Source organism: Pezoporus occidentalis, unplaced genomic scaffold, assembly GCF_034315485.1.
Source record: "Pezoporus occidentalis ecotype Australia unplaced genomic scaffold, CSIRO_AGI_Poc_V1 ctg8, whole genome shotgun sequence".
NCBI classification, from domain to species: domain Eukaryota; kingdom Metazoa; phylum Chordata; class Aves; order Psittaciformes; family Psittacidae; genus Pezoporus; species Pezoporus occidentalis.
Genome location: NW_026916158.1, coordinates 5,393,454 through 5,412,890, shown reverse-complemented (window position 1 = coordinate 5,412,890; position 19,437 = coordinate 5,393,454). Strand labels below are relative to the sequence as shown.

Here is a 19,437-nt window from a genome sequence, read left to right as displayed (position 1 = left end):
GTAACAAAAAATGCAATTTGACATTTTTGCAAATGTTAGCTGCATTTACTTTCCAGTAATAGTAATTAGCAAGATTTGTTTATGCCTTCCTTTCAGAACTGTGACGTGGAAATCCAGCCACTGCCTCCAGAGATGTGGAGATCTGCAGTGTCCAGAGGAAGGTGCCCGTGCCCACCCCCGCCCCCATTCCCCTTCTCCCCTCTGCTCCAGAAGCTGCTGTGCTGGTGAGTGAGGGGCAGCTGACATTGGGCAGCCAATTTTGCTGACAAGGGAGGGGAAGGATCCACTTTTCCTTCCTATAAACTCCCCCAGGGACTGTGCCATGTAGTAAATATTTGGAGATTACCTTTTGGGGCTGTATTTTTTTTATTTGGAAAGATGTAGAATGTAAGGCACCAGAAAACTATGAGGCAAACTGCTCTGTCTGGTTATCCTGACTCCAGCTCTGTTTAGGAAGTAAAAAGGTACATTTGGTTTACACGCTTCTCATCTCTATGGCCTTTCTAGGCAGCACCAAGGTGCGGAGCGACAACTGCTCTGGAACAGCAGAGACATCTAGTGGGAATCAGATTTTTACTGTGACAGCTCAGCAGAGACGCCACCTTTCAAACCATAGCCTTTACATTATAGTGTGTTCAGAACTGGTGCCCAAGGGCTGAAAGGCTTCTTATTACTATCCTTACAACCATGCAGCCTCAGTCTATATTCCATTTCTGAAGGAGCCAAGATGTGATTTTGATTTTCACCTGGGTTTAAATCATGGCATGACCACCATTTCCAGCTCACAAGGCTCTCACCTTGAGCAGGGAGCCCAGCCTGGAGCAAAGCATAGCTCAGGGCTGGTGTTCGCACTGAGCTCCCTCCTCCACTGCCTGGGCTGAGCTTCGGCTCCTGCTTCCTTCTAGAAAGAGTAGATGTATCGTGTCACATCTCACCCCGGAGTGGCAATTCCAGAGTGACTCAGTGTCTTAAGTCTGCTCCCCAGCGTCATACAATCTGGCCCAGCCACTGCTGCTCTTTTTTCCTATGTTTTAGCAAAGGAGGAACACAAGGAGGGGAGGGAACAGCCAGCAGAAAATAAATTAGGCAATGCTATGGCAAGTCAACATCACAAATGGTGAATATTTTAAATTCTGGAGTAATAATAATCCTCACATTGCTTTTATTACTGCTGCAAGCTGAAAAGCCACCACAGCCCTGTGTCATATGTGGATTAAGTCATAGGTTCAAGCTGATCTCTCCTGAAACAGGTTTCTGAAGTTCAAGGATCTCCACTAAAAATAACTTCCTTCTCGTAATTTGACAAATGGAAAATTGTAATCATTGAGAAGGTTGGTTTTGGGTTACTGATGGAAGAATGGCCTTCAGGATCATCCAGTCCTGCTCATATCAGAGCGACTGAAGCAGAAGTAGCAAAATTTGATCTCCTGGCTGACAGCGTTTACTTACATATCATTAATTCAGTAGCAATAATCTTTCTAAAATATTGTAATAATAATAATAAAAACTAAATACACCTCCTTTTCAAGCAATTATCATAACAAAAAATAGTTGTGGAGATGCTAGATAAGAAATCAGAAAGGGCTAGTGAACATTTTACCTGAAAGTTATCAAATCAAAATCAGCCTGGTTTGATTTTAATTGACGGTGGCTGTGCAGCAGGCTAAGTGAAATGAGTTTGCTAATGTAATTTCTAGGGGTAGAGGTCTTTGCTGACTACCAGAAGTCTGAATGGCTCAAGTTACAGCATTATCTTTTCACTCCTACACACCATTCATCCGAGTCAGATTTAAGGTAGTTTGGCATTAGGAGGAACTTTGTGTTAGAGCTGATTGTATTAGAGACACCCCATCATGAGTCTTGAATGACAAAATCATGCCACTGCTGTCTCTACAACCTGCAAAACACAGCTACAGGTCCCATGTTTTAGTTGGATAACTAACAAACAGCTGTTTCTTTCCCCTTCTTAATCAGGAATCCATTCCCTTTCACCAGGAGCACAGAGCAAAGTGGAAAACCAAACAAATAAAGTTCCATAGGCAAGAGTCCTAAATGCTAAATGTGAGAACATCAGAAGACCTTAGAAGCAAAGAAACTAAGTGGAAAGGTGTCACTCTTTTTTCGATCAGGAAAAGCATGGCTTGTGAGTCAGCAGTGCATTTTTCCACGTTAGTGGCGATTAATTTGTACACATTGACACGAGTTTCATGTCCATGCTATGACACAGTTAATTAAATTTGTACCTGACTGACTAGGTAACACGTGCTAGTTTTTCCTCATACACAAAGGCCCCACACATGGAATGGTGGGGTGCACACGTATTTGGATTCAATCAATTTATAAATGTGTCCAAGTCTTGTAAAATAATTTTAAGCAATGTTTGTCAAAATTCTCCATAGTTGTGCATAGGTGGTTACAGAGTGAAGATTATTTCTGATATTGCTGCCTTCTTCCATATTTCATTTCTGACACTCAAATATCTTCCTACCTTTGACAGGAAAATGAATAATTTATCACAGGATGCTATTCAAGTAAAAGCAAAATAGTTTATACAACCTGAATCAAAAGTGCTGCAGTCTGAAGATTTATACTTACAACCCTGCGCCTGGCCTTATGCAACCTTCCTTTTACTCCACAGGAGCAAACGCAGGGGAAGAGTGTTGATTTTTGCTGAAAGTTTAAGCTGTGGAATCGGCAATGACAGGTTCTCAGAAAGGTAGAACACTGCTCTGGCGCCCCTTAGAGAGGGCTCAGCTTCGGAAAGCGCTGAGCCTCCCTGCAAGTGAATCTGGCAAAGGGCCACCTGCATCTCCATGATCAGTGTTTTGAGTATTCAGCCTAGCCATACCCAGTGAGACATCCACAGTAAAATTAAAGCTTACTTGCAAGACACAACATGTAGTATTGCTGAGGTCGTGAGTCAGCTCCATGTGACCTCTCACTTCCAGGACACACACTTGAGCATCGCTGACTTGCTTTAGGCATCTTTAGAGATCTGTATTGCATGAACTTGTGGACTGTAACAAGGACAGTACATTTTCTGATTTGTAACAGACATTATCTAGATAAAACCACAATTCCTTCATCTCCCAACACCAGTGACTTCATGAACTTCAAGTATGCACAGGAAATGTTCAAAGTAGGAACACAGATAGGGCGACAGAATATAGGTCCTCAGCAGAAAAAAAATGCCTCTTCTTAAATGAACAGAGACACTGGGCCAATAAACAAGCTACATATTTAATGAAAACCACAGAGTTCTGAGTAATTATTTATCAGTTCTTCTAATAACTAATCTGCAACTGGAACTATAAAAATCAACTTTAGAATGATTTGCTCTGTTTCAAAGTCTGCTTGGCATGTTTCAGTACATACTTCTGTTCAGTTCAGATTACTTAAATGCTATTTCCATTTTCTTTCCAGGTATTGTTCACAGTTCTCCTCCAGCATGGATCTGCTAGACAAATGTAGATGTTGATTTATGAGCAATAGTAGGTACACCCTATTATTACCACTAAGTCTTACTTACGTATAACAGACCAGCTTTCAGAATTTTTTAATATCCTGTAGTGTTGTGAATTACATAAAAGGAATAATTTTGCATACAATAAAAATACCAAAATTATCCAATATAATGCATGAAAAAAGAGTAATTTACACTTGTACCTTGCATGGAGATCAAACAGTTTTTATTTACTATGAAAGAAACACAGAAGGAGATTAGAAAACAGAACAATGACAAATATTTACCATTTGAAAATGCTGAAATGAAACAAGGGAAACAATTTTTTTCCCACTTTTTGTTAAAGAAAGGGCAGTATTGAAACAGCCATTTTAATGCAGGACCAAGTCAAACTAACACATTTCAGAAAGAGAAAGTAAAAACATGTCAGAATGCAAATTCAATACATTTTCCTTTTATATCAGTGATTTAAAGAAATAAAGATACCAAAGAACATTCCCGGAATCATCCTTCCTTTTTTATTTTTTTTCTCACCACAGATTTGAGAACAAGGAAAAATAACACCATAAAAAAGGTTTACGAATTTCTTCACTCACATGGGAAAGCTGATGCAGGTCATTTCCAGTGAGGTATGTCCAGAGTTATGTCCAGGTTAGTCTTCTACTGATGTAATAGTTTTCTCACAGCTTTGCTAGATACCTCAGAAGAAATACTACTGTATTTTCTTTGGTTGATCTCTGGCCTTTAGTGGAATGAAGGACAGATTTGTTTTTGTAAGTGTAGTTGGGCTAAATCTGATAGATTCAAATAAGACTAATAATTCAGTATTTTAAAGTCGCACTCAGACAAAGGGAAGCTTCATAGACTGAAAACAGTCACTGTACAGAAATAGGTATGCCACTAGTCTGGTCAACAAAAGTCTGTACCACTACACACAATAATCTTTCTATTATTTCCCATTAAGAGTTCACAGAAAGCCTCTTATAGAGGCTCTTGTAGATTATCAAACAATTTAATGTGCTTAAAATTACTCAGAAAAAAATATTTCTTGAAACCTGTTGAAAACTTTGTTATTTTGTTTTAAAGAGTAACTTTTTTTTTCCCCAGATGGTAAGAGTAGTGGGTAGATGTTCAAGGAAACATTTCTTTCCCCTCAAGCCCACCACAAGTGAGGAACTACGCTAACGCTGGAGCAGCTGGATCAACCCATCAATTTAGAAGAGCCCCTCAGCAAGGAGATTGTCTACAGATGTTCAGGATACTGCAATGCACAGTGGAAGGAAGAAGAGATAACAGTGAAATCATTTGCCCTGAATCCTTCTCCCGCTGCAGCAGATGCAATGGCCCAGGGTGATACCGCTCGCACCCCTACTGTTGGTGCACTAGTCAGTCTGAACTTTGCCAGTCTTATTTTTGCATTTTTCTTTAAACTGCTGCATGATTATATATATATTTTTGATTGGAAGCTATAACATTACATCTTCTTGGGATGCCAAGTTTTTTGCACCCCAGAGGAATTCAGTACAAAAAGAGAAAACTACCCTGCTCTGACAGCCTGCTTATCTACAGTGGGTAACTCTGCAATACAAGTCACCTATCAATGAGTCTGGGAGAAAAACGGAGGATAGAACATTCTTGTGCCTTCAGATGAAATCTTTATTTTCTGTACAACTCATACTGACTATTAAAATCTACTCAAAAGAGAAAAATAAAACAATTTCATGGTAGGATTTCTTAATGTTCATGGAGAGCTGGTATGTGATGGTCGCAGTGGTTTGCTCAGGCCACTGGACTGCCCATCAGCCGTTCTTGCCGGAGAGCAATCAGCCTCTGAAACCACTTCTCTTCTGCTTCTGCCTTCTCGATAAACAGCTGACAGACAAGGGGGAGAGGAAGAAAAGCAGGAACAACTCAGTAACTTTTTCTTTATTTGCTATACTATGTTGAAACATGTGCAGACTATTTTGGTGCCCAAAGGCACCCAGCTGCACAGGGGTGTTAAAATACAAAGGTGATAGAAATACATTCATAAAGGTAGTGACTTTTAAGAATCAGAAAGCCAAGACATTCCAATTTCAGTCTTCTCCTGAAACAGCAAGTTTGCCATATTGTACAGGTCTTAACCGTTGTTAGCCATGTTCACTATACAGAACTCGGATTAGTTTATTTACTGCAAGTCATTTATAACTTGCTAATACTTAAAAAAAACTCTACTGTAAATACTCCTATTTCCAATTACAAAGGATAAGTTTAGCCTTAATGATTTAAAATGATCTTAAGTTTGTCATGTATTTAAAGCTTTACAATCTGGCAAGGTCGACAAGTTCTGGGTCTTTCACCAGGTTTCCAACTACAGAAATTTTTTATTGAACAGGGATTTTTATATGAACAGTATCTTAATTTCCCCTGCATTCAATTACTGTGCTACTTTGTTATAAAATTTGTTTGTAGTTCTAAAACTGTATCACTAGTGAACTTCTTTTGTAATTATTCTCTGTCAGATGGTGCAAGGAGTGTGATCCTGTTTAAGCCAATAAACGGCCCATTAGCTAACGGTCTTCAGACCACAGGTTATTTGATGAGCAGCAAAGCAAAATGGTTGTTAGATATATGAAGTTATATGCTCTTTTTCAGTGGGCTGTCTTGTTCTAAAGACGAAGTAAATATTGGCACACTTACATTTGGATGTGCTAAAGAATTATCATCTTGATATTTGATGGCAGTAGGAATATTGGCAGATGGTCGTTCTTTTTCAGGGGCAGATGTATCAACAGCTCCCACTCCGATAGTTACAGGTTCATACTGTAGTTCGGTAGGTTCTGTTGACTAAAAAGAAAGAAACACATCTGAGTATTTTATCTTCAAACTCCCAAAGGTGGCAGAATTGTAATTGAGTGCTCAGCTTTCCTCTTATTGCAATGAATGCCCACGAAAGGATCTTCATGCAAATAGTTCTCAGCATGGTCAGTGGGACACACTGGGCATGGACTAAAGTTCAAACTAAGCACATGAACTGAAAAAAAACAAACCCAAACTCATTGCCTTGGGCAATGAGAGAGCTTGCAGAACCTTAGCTTTGGCGTTTTGGATCACTTCTGAAGAGGCTGCAGGAACTTCTTGGAGACTTTGAAAAGGCAAGAAAATGCAAGTTCTTGGGGAAACAAACAGTGGTAACTCAAAAATTCAGATGGAAAACCTGAACAAAACTTTTGCCTGCATACTTCCAAAACCAAAAGCGTCCAAGTTCCCTAGAAGATCTGACAGCCAAAAGGCAGGTAAAATTCTGGAAACTGGATGTCCCCTGTTAAGTTTTTGGACAGCTGACTGAAACCAATGCCAGTTTGGATCAGGGAGTAAATCTGATCTTACAGTCTGGCTTCAGTTAAGCAGAATAAAAAAAATACAGACCTCTACCTTTAATCACAGTGTAAATGTCTGATTACTTTTGGATTTTAATTCTACTTTTCCTATGAGAAAAAAAAAATCTTCATGGATTTATATTATTTTAAAAGAACTTTTAAAAAATGGAGTTGCTCACCATATGTAAGTATACTGTCAAAACAGCCAATTTCCCTGAAATTCTTACACATTAAAATTTGCTCTTTGAACACCACACCAAGAACATTGAAGAGTTGTTGGTGGGATTTAAGATTGTCAACATTGACGCTCTTTCATCAATGGAAACTTTAATAGCGCAGCTTCCACGTGACTTTGAAAGGATTGTGCACCAAGAAAGGATATTGAAAACTTACCTTTTTGACTTCTTTACTTGATCTGAATGTCTGTGGAACAAAGGAGTCACTTTCAATAGCTTCAATTTCTTTTGCTCGTTTCACTTGCTCTACCAGGGTGGCTTGGTCTACAAAGAGCAGGTGTAATGTCAGTATACATTAGTGTAAGCCTATGATAAATGCCATGTCTAAGCAGTGCCTTGAATATATTTTACAACAGTACGTAACAGAAATAAAAAATCTCAACTTATAATGCAGCCTAAAACCTGTTACGAAGAAAAACTCCTTTAGTAAAAGCAACAGTAAGTTGGCCATTCTTGTTCAACGCACGGTATCATTCAAGATGCCAATTTAAGAACTTGCTAGAGATGTCCTTGCAGAATAACTGCTAGGTTTATGACATGGGTATTTCCCGGAGAACATGAGGATTCAGGAACAGTGCAGACAACTCAGAGTTCAATCCATATGGAGCAGTAAAACTACTTCTGCTTGTATGGAGGTGAACTTTGCTCCAGCTGTGGATGTCCTGAGATATGTGCCACCACCTGTGTCCTCCTCATGACAAGCTAAGTGATTAGTTTGGCATTAAGAGTTCCATCATTAGATGAATTTCACACAAAAAAAAAATAATCTTAAAATCTGGTAATAAAATATTCCTAACATAAACACTAAATATTGTGTGCTCATACAATTCTCTGGTGACCGAATTGCAGCTGTTTAACCAAATGAGCAAAATTGCTTCTGAATTGTACTGTGAGGCCTTACGGTACATGTAGATTCCACAAGATATTTTTGAATCCCAGGCTGAGACTTTATTTTGTCAAAGCAAATGCTGCTCCCAGTGACTTTATGGCAAAGAAGAGCAGCTCCTGCCAACCTTGGTATGAGCTACGTTAAACACATAACTGGGGTGCTGTCAGATAGGTTTTACTAGTTCTTTCACGGCTCAAACAGGTGATCTTCTGGTTTAGAAGATCTAGACTGGTGCCAGACTAGACTGGCAGGAAGCTCAGAGTATTCATAAATGCAAGATGCACTTCTTTTTAAAAATCACACTAGTGATGGGTGACAGTGAAGTTTTGTGTCACAGCTACGTTGACCTAAGCTGCCAAAGGGATGGTCTGTCTTCGCTCTCTCCTGCACCTGTTGTGCAGTCTGGTGTTGCTCCTTTCACCAAAAGCTGAGTGATTGAATTAGCTCCCTTGCAAGGTGAAAGCTTGAACTTGTGCCACAGCCCAAGAAAACACCACATCATCCCTGAAACTTGATGCCAGACTTGAAATGCAGCAACAACATCATGCATAGGCTGGTCTGGTACAAACTGTCTTCTAGCTCAAATTCGGTTTCAAAAGGTTCTGTACTACTGGCCTTGATGTCAGAGCGGGTGTACCTGCCCCAGCCAAAGTCCAGAGGCCAGCTGCCTGCTAACACTACAGCATAAATTCAGATTGGCTTTTTGTATAGTTTGAAAGTGCAGCCGTGTCTGTCCTGCACTGACAGGATACCGAGGACATGAGTTTGAGTCACAGAATCAGTCTTAAGCGACAAAGTGAAAAGGAGAGTGCCAAAAAAGAGAGGATGAAACAGTGCTATTTTTGCAGGTGATCAGATAGTTCATGAGCACATAAAAATACCTTAAACAATATACAAACCACAAATTTAAATAAACGAGCAACTGTAATTATACATTGGTAGCACATACATATGTATGTATAAAAGATTACATTTCTTTTTCTAAAGAAACCGAAGTATATTTAAACTCAGGAAAAGTGCTTGCAGACCAAAAGAGGTTGCAGAATTATTCAGAAACTCAGAAGTACCAAATTCTTTTCCTGTATACAAAATTCTAAATCCAAGTTCATCTAGATATACACATGCACTGCAAAATGCTTTCCATTTTGCACAAGAAAAAATATATGTAACTTCCATCCTTTTGCAATGACTAACCACTGAAACTCATTTCAGTCTAGTAATGACAAGTAAGTGGAGCTTCAAACGAGCAAATAAACTAACAGCAGCTCAGAAATATTCCTGGAACGGACCTGTGCTTGCTAAATTAACAACTTCATTTTTTACCAACAGGTTGTACTGCAAACCTGCTTTATCCTCAGTCCTGGGTGGTGCATTACAGTACACCCGGCACAAAGTATCTGCTTTACTGTTTGTTTCATTTTCTGCTTCTTCAGATTCAGTGCTCCGTTCATCTTCCCTACCTACTTCTATACCTAGCTGCAGTGACAAACAAATCCTGAATTCATTCTGCTAACTGCAGGCTTTTGTTCACAATTTTAACCACCTTATCTCCATCTTACTTACTTATGAAAACCATTTGCTTTATATGTAGTATACTGGGGCCAGTCCAAGATGGCTGAGGTGCAGAAGCAGGGAGGAGTGGATGGTTTGTGCTGTGAGCAGCATGCATTTGTAAAATGGGTAAGGCAGACAAAATATAAGAAGAGTTGGAACTTTCAAGTAGCAAACAAGAAGCTGCCTCAATGCCTTAAAAATTATTTGGGAATATTGTTTGGTCTTTATGGATCTGATTAAGTCTCCTTGAATGCCCAGCCACGAGCCCCTGGAAAGGTTTAGTGGAAGCCTCAGTGTTCGTGAGGCTTAGGGCAAGAGCTGTGCTATAGTAAAGTGCATAAGTAACACCTGAGGTCTGATTTTTTGGAATTTAGAAGAAAAAAAAAAAAAAAAAATCACTTTCTTGCAGTTAAGCTTGTGTTTAAAAGTTATGCTGCCTCGCTGCTGAAGTCTTCGCTTTTAAAAAGGATCCCATGGGAAGTATGAGAACAAATATGCTAATGCCCTGCTAGGGAGAGGAAATTGTAATCCATCAAGCTCTTGGGCCTGAGGATAAATAAAGGAATGGTAAGGTGTACCTGGTAGTCACAGTGTTAAATCCAGGTATCAAAGAAAGGCAGGTGAATGTAGATTTAAAATCAACTCTTATTTCACTAAACCTCCCCTCAGCTCGCAGCCTGTTGTAGTATCTTAAATGAATCTTACACAAACCTGCGGGAATGACGAATTATTAAGGGGCAAAAATCGCTAAATGTTGAGAATTACATCAGTGACATTAACTTGGGGAAAATGGACTGAAGGAAGCACAACCCATTAGTGTCTGATTTTTCTGACAAACACATTATTGGTAGATAAAATGACTTCCATATGTTGTTTGTCAGATGTCAGTAGAAAGGATATGTATTTCATAGTAAAATCAAAAATAATGGAGTCAGAAAGCTAAGAGGCTACAGACCAAAACAAAAATCAATACTAACTCATTGCACAGCAAGTCTTTTTACTGTATTATGGTGACAAATATAAACTAAATCTTGTTTAGCCCTAAAACTAGGGCTTGTTGAGGCCATTTTTTATGAAAACGCAATTCCAGCAGCGCTTACAATTACCAGACCTGTCACCAGCTCTTTCGCTGACACTTGGCTGTGGCCATACCAGCCTCCCTGCAGGGTGCCATGGGGTGCTGTGGGGTGCAGCTTGTGCCCAGGCCAGCCCTCAACGCCTGCTGCACTCCTCCATTGTTGTTTATACCCCTTATTGTAAAAGGGATGCTACTAGGGAACATCTGATTTTATAGGAAGCCAAGGATTTTTGCCCCATTTACCCCAGCCACAGAGGATTTACCTGGGAAAGCCGTCCTTCAGAGGTGATTCAATATTTTACACTTCTGATCTATATTTACATCTATTTACATCTTCCCATGTCTACATAAATATACACACTCATCTTTTATAGCTCCTATTTTCGTATTGAATCAGTCTATTAGCAGTAACTTGAAATGTCACTTTAGGAATAAAATGTGAGTTAAGCCTTTAGATGCCGCCCAAAAATTTCACATGCACAATAATCAGGAACACTTGAGAATCAGAGGAAAGGAAAAGTAAGTTGCCTGCAAGCTCTGTGTAAAATATTTCCATTTCTCTCTGCTTATTTCTAAAGACAAGACTGTTGATGAAGCATGCCAAGAATTTAACAAGCATTGAAACAGAAGCATTAAATGACTGATAATATCTTGTGAATGCCCCACTAAGTAAAAACATATGTGAAATATTTCTTGTCTAATCTTTAGGTGTAAATTTGTGATGCTTACTGGATGAATTGCTAATTCTATAATCCTGACCACAGAAATGAACCTGTGCCTTTAACTAAAGAGTTTTCTTTCAAGTGGGTCTAACTTAAGAATCAAAGCTATGACATAATTAACCTAAAATATTCCTCGGAATAAATAATTCTTTATATTTTACCAATTATATTTAAAGTGATATAGCTGGTTAATTTAAATGACCCATTTAAAATATAATGCATTTTAAGTAATATGCTTTAAAATACAGAAAAAAAAGTTGCAATTGTACTGCTTTTTTGTTTATGAGTTGAGGATTAAAAGAAGAAACCACAAATAGACAGCAGGCTAAACAAATCAGCTAAAGAGGAAAAGAGTTTCCCCTTCATCCCATTTTATTTAGGGTTAGCTTAGGTGATACTGTGTAAGTTTTATACAATTTTATATATACAACTGTATGGGTAGTCACAAATGCATTAGGGAACTGTGTGTTGGCTCGAGAGAACCGTTGCTTTTCACACGCCCAGTGCTTTTTAATTGCTTCCTGTTTTTATTTTAGCTGTGCAAACGGACATGTTCAAAGAAAAAATAAGTTTTAATCTGGACAAGCTGCAGCGGAAGAGACAGAAAAACTACACGGTGCTGAGACATACTGTCTGCCACAGCGCAGTGCATGGGAATATTGCTACTGAACAAAATGAAAGCACCAGGAAGCGGAGGGAAAGTCCAGCAGGAGTGGTGGGATTCACTTCATTTGTGTCACTTCGAGACTGTACGAAACCTGGGGCTCTGATTTTCAGCCATTTCCTCCCCGCCCCTCAGATCTTTTCTCTGCGCAGGACACAATCAGTGATGCTAACGGGGGCTTCCCCCCTGCCACTGGCGCACACCCTGGTATTTGCAGAGCGTGACCTCAAGCCCTGACACCTTTCCCCATGTCCGAGCGCCGAGGTCCAGGGACGCCTGGGGTGGCCGCCAAAGCTACGAGGAAGACCCGACTGGTGCCTTCCCCACCGCCCCTCGGTGCGAGACCTCCGGCACCCGCCAGCCCAGCACAACAAACGCGCCAAGGCACGAACAGCGCTCGCACACTCCTGTGTTAACGCCATGAGCTCCCCCCCGACCCCGATCCCTTCTCCTCCGGCCCGCTGGAGCCGGGGGAAGCCCTCTGAGGCGGCGGAGCGCGGGCGATGCTGGCCTCACCGCGGCTTCCCACGGGCAGGCTCGCAGCCGTTAGAGGGAGGCACCGCCACGCACAACGCCGGCCGCAGCCCGCCTTTGTCTGGGGCGGTGGGAAAACCGCGATGGTGAGCCCCGGAGGTGCTGCGGGCACAGCATCCATCCCTGCATCCACCCCCGCTGGGCCGCCTGCAGCGCGGCAGCCGGAGGGGAAGTGGGGATTAGCTTCAAAACTACCTCTTCCCTCTAACAATCCTAACTCGGGATACACGCTGCTTGACGCCGCTAACGTTTCCAGATCCCCTCCGCGGTGTCAAAGCGCTGTTTCAACACTTGGCCACACTATTTCCCAGCTCTTGAGGTTTCCGGAGAACTAACTTTTTCCAGGCGAAGTCACAGAAACAATAAAACATACCCCAAATAGAGCACCTGTGGCCAGAGAAAGTTTTTAGTATTGATTTGTATTCTTCAAACTTAATTGTAAGTACTCTGGTAGTACAATTATAATGCATTTAAATAGCAACTTGTAAGTACTCTAGCACTCTAACAGTACTACAGTACTTGCAATATGGTATTTTCATACATCATGTATTATCGTATTATATATCACATAATATTCTATACGACACTTTATATATTTTAATGCAGTAAAATATATATTTAATGTACTAAATAGACATTCAATTTGGTATGTAGTACATAATATAGTATAAAATATATAACGCAGTACTTATTAAAGAAAGTATTAGAGTACTTACAATTTTCTATTTTAATAAATTATAACCTAGCTTTCACAGTATTTTAAAACAAGTCTGGATACTAATAGGTTTTTCTTTAAAAAGAATGGAAATATGTGATATAAAATTGAGCAGAAAATATGACGGGAAACTTTAGCAGTTGAGTTCTGGATTTAAGAACATTTAATTTAAGCAACTTAGGAACACTGGGATTCCTGCTCTAGCCACACATTTAAACTGCATGCAGGTTACCCTCACTGTTGCACTTTTCAGACACATGCTAGTTCCTACATTCGCTCACATTTTGAGTCCTTTTGGGGTATTTTTGAACATATTCTCAGAAGAAATCAAACTTGGCTAACAAAGCATTAGCAAACAGCCCTAACATGTTTAAAATTGCCAGAGGTTTTCCTTCCATTAATAGGGGGAGCAAAAGAACCCCCGGGTGGGAGAGGAGCGGGCCAGCTCGGGGCCAGCGAGCCGGCTGCCCCACCACACACCCAGAGCCGCACAGCAGCACCCGCCGGGAGAGGCGGCGCAGCCGGTGCAGGGCACACCGCATTTGTCACTGTGGCTAATATCAGAGCCTCGCCGCTCTTTTTTCTCAGCACACAAAAGCAAGATATGTAATTCAATGCTCAATTTACCCTTGTCTCGTAGGAGATTTTTCCCCACTAATTGATAGAAATTAAGCCATTAATCAAGCCACTAGCCATCATTCAAACCAGGGAAGATGAATACAAACTTTCATCATAACCACCTTCCCCATTTTAGTGTTCATTAGCATTAATTTTTAATGCAATTATGCTATTCTTTTACGCTGAGCTCATAAATTACTGCTCTTTTGTGCTCGCTGGCCTTGTAAAATCCAAGGTAATGCTCTGAGCTCTGATCTTAAAGGCAATTACTGGGTTCTTCTATCTTTTATATATCTCTATCCCAAATAACCTCTATATTGTATGCACAAACTAACGAGTGTTATATTACACATAATATATAACAATTTGTCTATGTTAAACCTATAAACATATCTATTATACAAATGCAGATGAATAAATTTCTGCATCTAGCCACAACCCGCTATATAGAGGGAGCTAACTCTACAGAGTTGGATATTGTATTGGACGTACAATAATGAAAAAAATCTGGTGCATTGTAGGCTACAGCAGGAATAAGACGAGTAGCTGAACCTGGGCACAGTGCAAGATGTGCAGAACAGTAAGGCTGAAACTTCGCAGTGTCCAGGCTTTTGCATTTTTGGTTTACACGTCAAAAGCAATGTTGAAAGTTGAAGACGGGTGATTGTACGTGCCCCGTGATTTTCCTTGTTTTTCCCTACTGCATGTTATCATGTGTGGCAACATCTGCACAGTCTTTCCAAGATGCGCTATTGAACAATTCCACAGTATCACACACTGACACACGGTGCCACTGTGATGCTCGGTGTCAGTAACTTCCATGCTTTTATTCCAGTCCATATATTGATCTCAGTAACACATCAGGGGAAATGCACAGCAACTACAACCACCTCTGGTTGCCCTCAAACACTGTATTACCATTTAAGTGGCTAAAAATGAAATGTAGAGTAGTAAATTATTGTTTGTTTGGTTTTAATTATTTTTCCACTTCTTTCCTGGGTTAGGCCTTTAGCTGGCACACAAAATAATGCCATTCACACCAGCTAAACATCTGTCTAGCACCAATAAAATACCCTACATGTATTTAAAATCCCATTTCATCGAGGTCTTAGCCAGCATAAACAAGACAATTCTCAGTTAAGACCCATGCTTATCCCACATATTCACTCTGGTCTCTCAGATAAATACCCATTTGACATGCGGTAAGTACACATGCAATGTTGGCACAGCCATCAAGATCCACAAAAAAAACATTTTTTAACAGAAAATAAAAGACTCCACAAAAGGGATTGTGGTTTAAGGAAATGGACACAATTTCAGTCAAATCTAACCAACAGAACCGTCTCCGCCAGCTTCACAGGCTCCTTAATTCATCCCTGTTTTTTTGTGAACATGGACATGAGCTTCTCACTGAGATGCTCTAACCTGCTTCTTCATGATGCAGGCTGCCAGCACAGCTCTGAATAGTCACGGTGCTGACACAATCGCTGCCCAAAACAGGGTGGGCAGCAAAAGACATCTAATCCAGTAAACCCATCAACGTGATGCTCTCTGCACATACTTCCTCACTCTGAGGTAAGCAGCACGGAGGTAGGGGTGTGAATATGGATGTGGCTGTCATATGTAAACTGCAGCCGGCCAAATAAATGAATGTATTTTGCAATTTAGACTCTTTTATTCCCAGTCTATCAATCTGCCTCTGACTGAGCTTGTAACACTACAAATCCTGAAACAGTTTTCAGAGACTCACCTGGTGACAAAAACAACACACAAAGGAAACCCGATGGAAACCAAAGGAAGGCTGCAACGCAGGTGGGTTCCAGAATGGAAATCCTGCCACCCAGGCTGGTCACCTTGGCCCACCACAAAAACATTCCTATTTTTTCTCCCTCGTTTGGTATAAAATAAACATCCGAGATACCAAAAATACAGTAGCCAAAGTTTTTGAGAGGTCCTGCAGAGCCCACTTGGAAAAGATTGTTTTAAATCCATACTGATGACCCTGTTAGACCACTGCTTCAGACATCTTTTTCTCTCTATATATAGATTATACATTGCCCTGGTAACAATAATTTTAGCAAAGACTGCCTAACCCATCCTGCTACAAGATCCTGCTTTGAGCTGCAAGTTTGTCAAGCCTGAAATGTTTTTGGTTAAAGTCTTTGGATGCTCATCTCTACCCCAGGCTTAATATTCTGCAGAAGACTTCAGTCCAGTGGGTCCAGCTGTTTATGAAGACAGTGAAACGGTATTGCTTTGCCAGTTGTTGGCAAACTTGACTTCTAAACATTCAGTTACTGCTTTTGCCCTGCTATTCAAAATTCACCTTCATTTAGTCAAATCTTAAATCCCTTACTCCTGCTTTACCAAGATTTTTTATTTTCAGCCCCAAAAGACTGAAGATAGGCTTAATATACACAGCACTGCAGGGTTTGCTATGTCTAACACATACGTACAAGCTTAAAATCCTCAGACTTTACTATAAATGCTGCTGCTGCTTCAGATGATAGTGAAGAAAGACAGTTTCCCTGGAGCTCTTTGCAACCCCTGAAGTAGGGATGAAACCACACCAAGCAGAAGCGAAAAAGGGAATAGGTGTGTTGCACAAACTGGAAAATGCACAGCAAAGAAGATCAGGGTTAAAGGGATAGCTGGCAATGTTAACTGCAGTTAACATGCTCTGAAGAACTGCATTTGATACAAGACTGTTCCTCCCATTTCATGGGGGTAATCACAGCATGGCCATTGACCACCCTGCCCATTTTCTGCATGAAACACAAGGGCTGGACCAGGCTCCTGCCCCAAACAAATCACACATGGCAACCGAAGTAAATGGGAGCAGGGTTTGGGTACAAAAAATGCAAGATTAAGTATGGTGGAGACAATGTTCTAAATTAAAAGTTCTCCAGAATTAAAACCCTGTTATCCTTCAATCTCTGCTCTCAAAACCCCAGAGTTAATAATGCTGTTGTGAGGATAAATTAATGTTCATGACATGTTCAGATCCCGTAGTGATGAGTCCCTGGAACAGCCTGTGAAGAAATTTGTACTGCTGCTTTTAAGATGAGGTTTGAATAGCTACAGTCAAATAAAGTACAGACCTGCATACTGAATGATAAGAATATAAAATAATTAACTAAAGACTGTCCAAAATGAAACAACACAGACTGAGGCAGAGACCCTGCAAAAAATTTGCAATTAAGCAGTTTAAAAGTCGTAACGCTTGATTCTGTTTCTTTTCTTAATTTCCAAGCATTTGATTTGGTTTAATGCAGACGTATGGTTTTGGTGTGTGCATGCATGAAGGTACACCTGCACTTGTACACACACAGGTGTGCTTTGTCCTAGACACAGCTCAAAATAGGGCTGTAGGTATAATGCATGGGCTCAAACATCTCTGCTAATGAGCACATTACTAAGTGAGCCACCAAAAGGAAAAAAAGAGTAAGAAGGGTTTCAGCATTGGGTTAGCCTTTTGGCTTATATCTTTAAGGATATTTCTCTGCTCCGTACCTCTAATTTAGCTAATTCCATTCACCCTCGTTGAGAAGGGAGCCTTCCCTGGACACAACCAACCTTTTTTTCCTGTGGGTCCTTCCTCTTCACAAGGCAGACAATATTATCAAGCGAGTAGGACCTGCCACACCCCAGCCTAGGTATCCCCATAGGGCACATTCCTACCAGGCACCATGCATCAGCACCAAGCCGTATTTCAGTGTAACTGGAGAAGCACGGGGAGGAACGCTGGCTAACTGGGATGGGCTGCAGGCTAATCAAAGACTTTAAAAATGAAATAAAAAAACCTCAAGCAGACAACTTTCTGACAATTGTTAACGGATAAAACAATTACTCAATTCCTTCCCTGAGGAATACGCGCACTGAAGTAATTTTCCCCACATCCCAGTACATGGAGCCCCTGAAGGCCTCTTTCCTGATGGAAAAAAGGGGTTGGTACTGGTCAGGGTGGGGTAAAGCGTCCCTCCAGCTTTCTATTGCTGTTGGCATGAGTAGTTTAAGTCAGACTCAGTCCAAGAGAACATAAAACCTAAGTGGCTGGCTGCACAGCTCCATTTTTTGTTTTGCTTTTCATCAGCATAAATCTGCACAGGAAGGGCATCTGGTCGGTTACTTTGGCAAAGAGTTCCATCCATGACTGGTCCCTGCCCAGGGAAGCCCTGGATCTGGGCAACTCCTGCAATTCCAAAGCCTGGGACAGGACTAAGTGCTAGACTTAGGGACAAGGCTTAGCCTGGTGCTTGCTTGCACAAGGCTTAGTGCACTGGTGTAACCAACCTGGCTCCTCAGGACATGCCATGCACTCTATCTGCTGTTTATTTGCCTTCTGCTGTGCATTTTGGTTGTTTGTGTCGCATTGGTTTGCTTTTCCATTTTTCACACATTTCCCACATCTCAAAACCAGCGTTCAATTCATCCTCACCCTTGTAAAATTTATTTTCCCTGTATATTAAATATATTTCTGTTTAAAAAGAAACCGATGATTTGGAGACAAATACAAAGTGGTATTTCACTGCTGGAAGGAGCCTATGCATGATGTGGTTTGACTGTCAAAATGTAGACCTGGGAATTTTGCCATGTTAAATCCTAGGAACGCAGGCCCAGGAACGAGCTAATACCTTAATGCTTCAATGTGAAGGAAAGAAAACATAACTCAATTAAAATATATACTTTGGGGATTTTTCTGACACTATATACTTGGGAAAGCTGCCATCTACCCTGACCTTTCTGTTATAATTATGTATGTCATCTTAAGTATCATTAATTTAGTCTGTATTTCACTCATCCTACATGTTTACCAAGTGTCTGGATTTTTTCTTTGACTTTAAAAACCTATCTTTTCCTGTGAATAAAATTACTTAAATAAAATGAAATGAATGACACAACTTTCTTGCAAGTACTTTGGAGAATAGGAATATAGACTTTAAAATAATAACTACCAAATATTTAGATGTTTGATGCTTTGAACGTATGTATTTCTTTTAAATTGAGTGTGATGACTTACACATGTACTTAGAGGAAATGCATATATTTCTGTGGCACTGTAGTCTAAATCAAAAAGATAAGCCTCTTCTGACTGCAAATAATGAATTCCTTTAAAGTCCATAGAGCCATTTCTCATTTACATTGAACGATGTATTCAATTACTCCTCTAAGTATACATTTTAACATAAAATTAGACTACAGTTATGGTATACTTATAGATAGATTTGACTGTTCCTGCTTTTTAACTCTATATTATACTGTTTAATTATAAAGCATGGTCCTTATTACTAAATGGCTTAAATAACTAAATGATCTCAAATGCCACACAATTTCTAAGAGGGCCCTTTAACATATGGATTATTTTCCACTGTAATTTTGCAGAAAGCCTCGCAGACACCAGAGGACAGCACCCACAGCTATCATGGCACCAGTGCAGAAACCACCTGCATCTGTTTCCATTATGCTGTACCAACCTAGAAAGAGGATGAAGGCAGCTGTTTGCACACCCACGATCAGTACTTCAGTATAGTTCATTAGCATGAGAGATTGTGGAGTATGCACATGTTTGAGCTAAAATAACCATGATTTTTTTTTTTTTTTTCAT

The 19,437-nt window shown here is 40.3% G+C and overlaps 1 protein-coding gene and 1 long non-coding RNA gene across 5 annotated transcripts in view; one reads left to right on the top strand and one right to left on the bottom strand.

Moving 5' to 3' along the window:
* Positions 1 to 1,848: 1,848 nt before the first annotated feature.
* Positions 1,849 to 4,104, top strand: LOC134155848 (uncharacterized). Its single transcript, XR_009961747.1, has 3 exons — positions 1,849 to 2,168; positions 3,424 to 3,491; positions 4,003 to 4,104. It is a non-coding gene; the product is annotated as an uncharacterized LOC134155848 (long non-coding RNA).
* Positions 3,227 to 19,437, bottom strand: part of RSRC1 (arginine and serine rich coiled-coil 1) — a 169,314-nt gene continuing 153,103 nt past the window's right edge. For all 4 annotated transcript variants that reach the window (XM_062603456.1, XM_062603460.1, XM_062603458.1 and 1 more), the window contains 3 exons: positions 7,216 to 7,322; positions 6,143 to 6,289; positions 3,227 to 5,335 (listed from right to left, as the gene is read on the bottom strand). In XM_062603456.1, the coding sequence (XP_062459440.1) occupies positions 5,243 to 5,335; positions 6,143 to 6,289; positions 7,216 to 7,322 (347 nt within the window). In that variant the 3' untranslated portion in view covers positions 3,227 to 5,242. The remainder of the gene's footprint in view (positions 5,336 to 6,142; positions 6,290 to 7,215; positions 7,323 to 19,437) is intronic.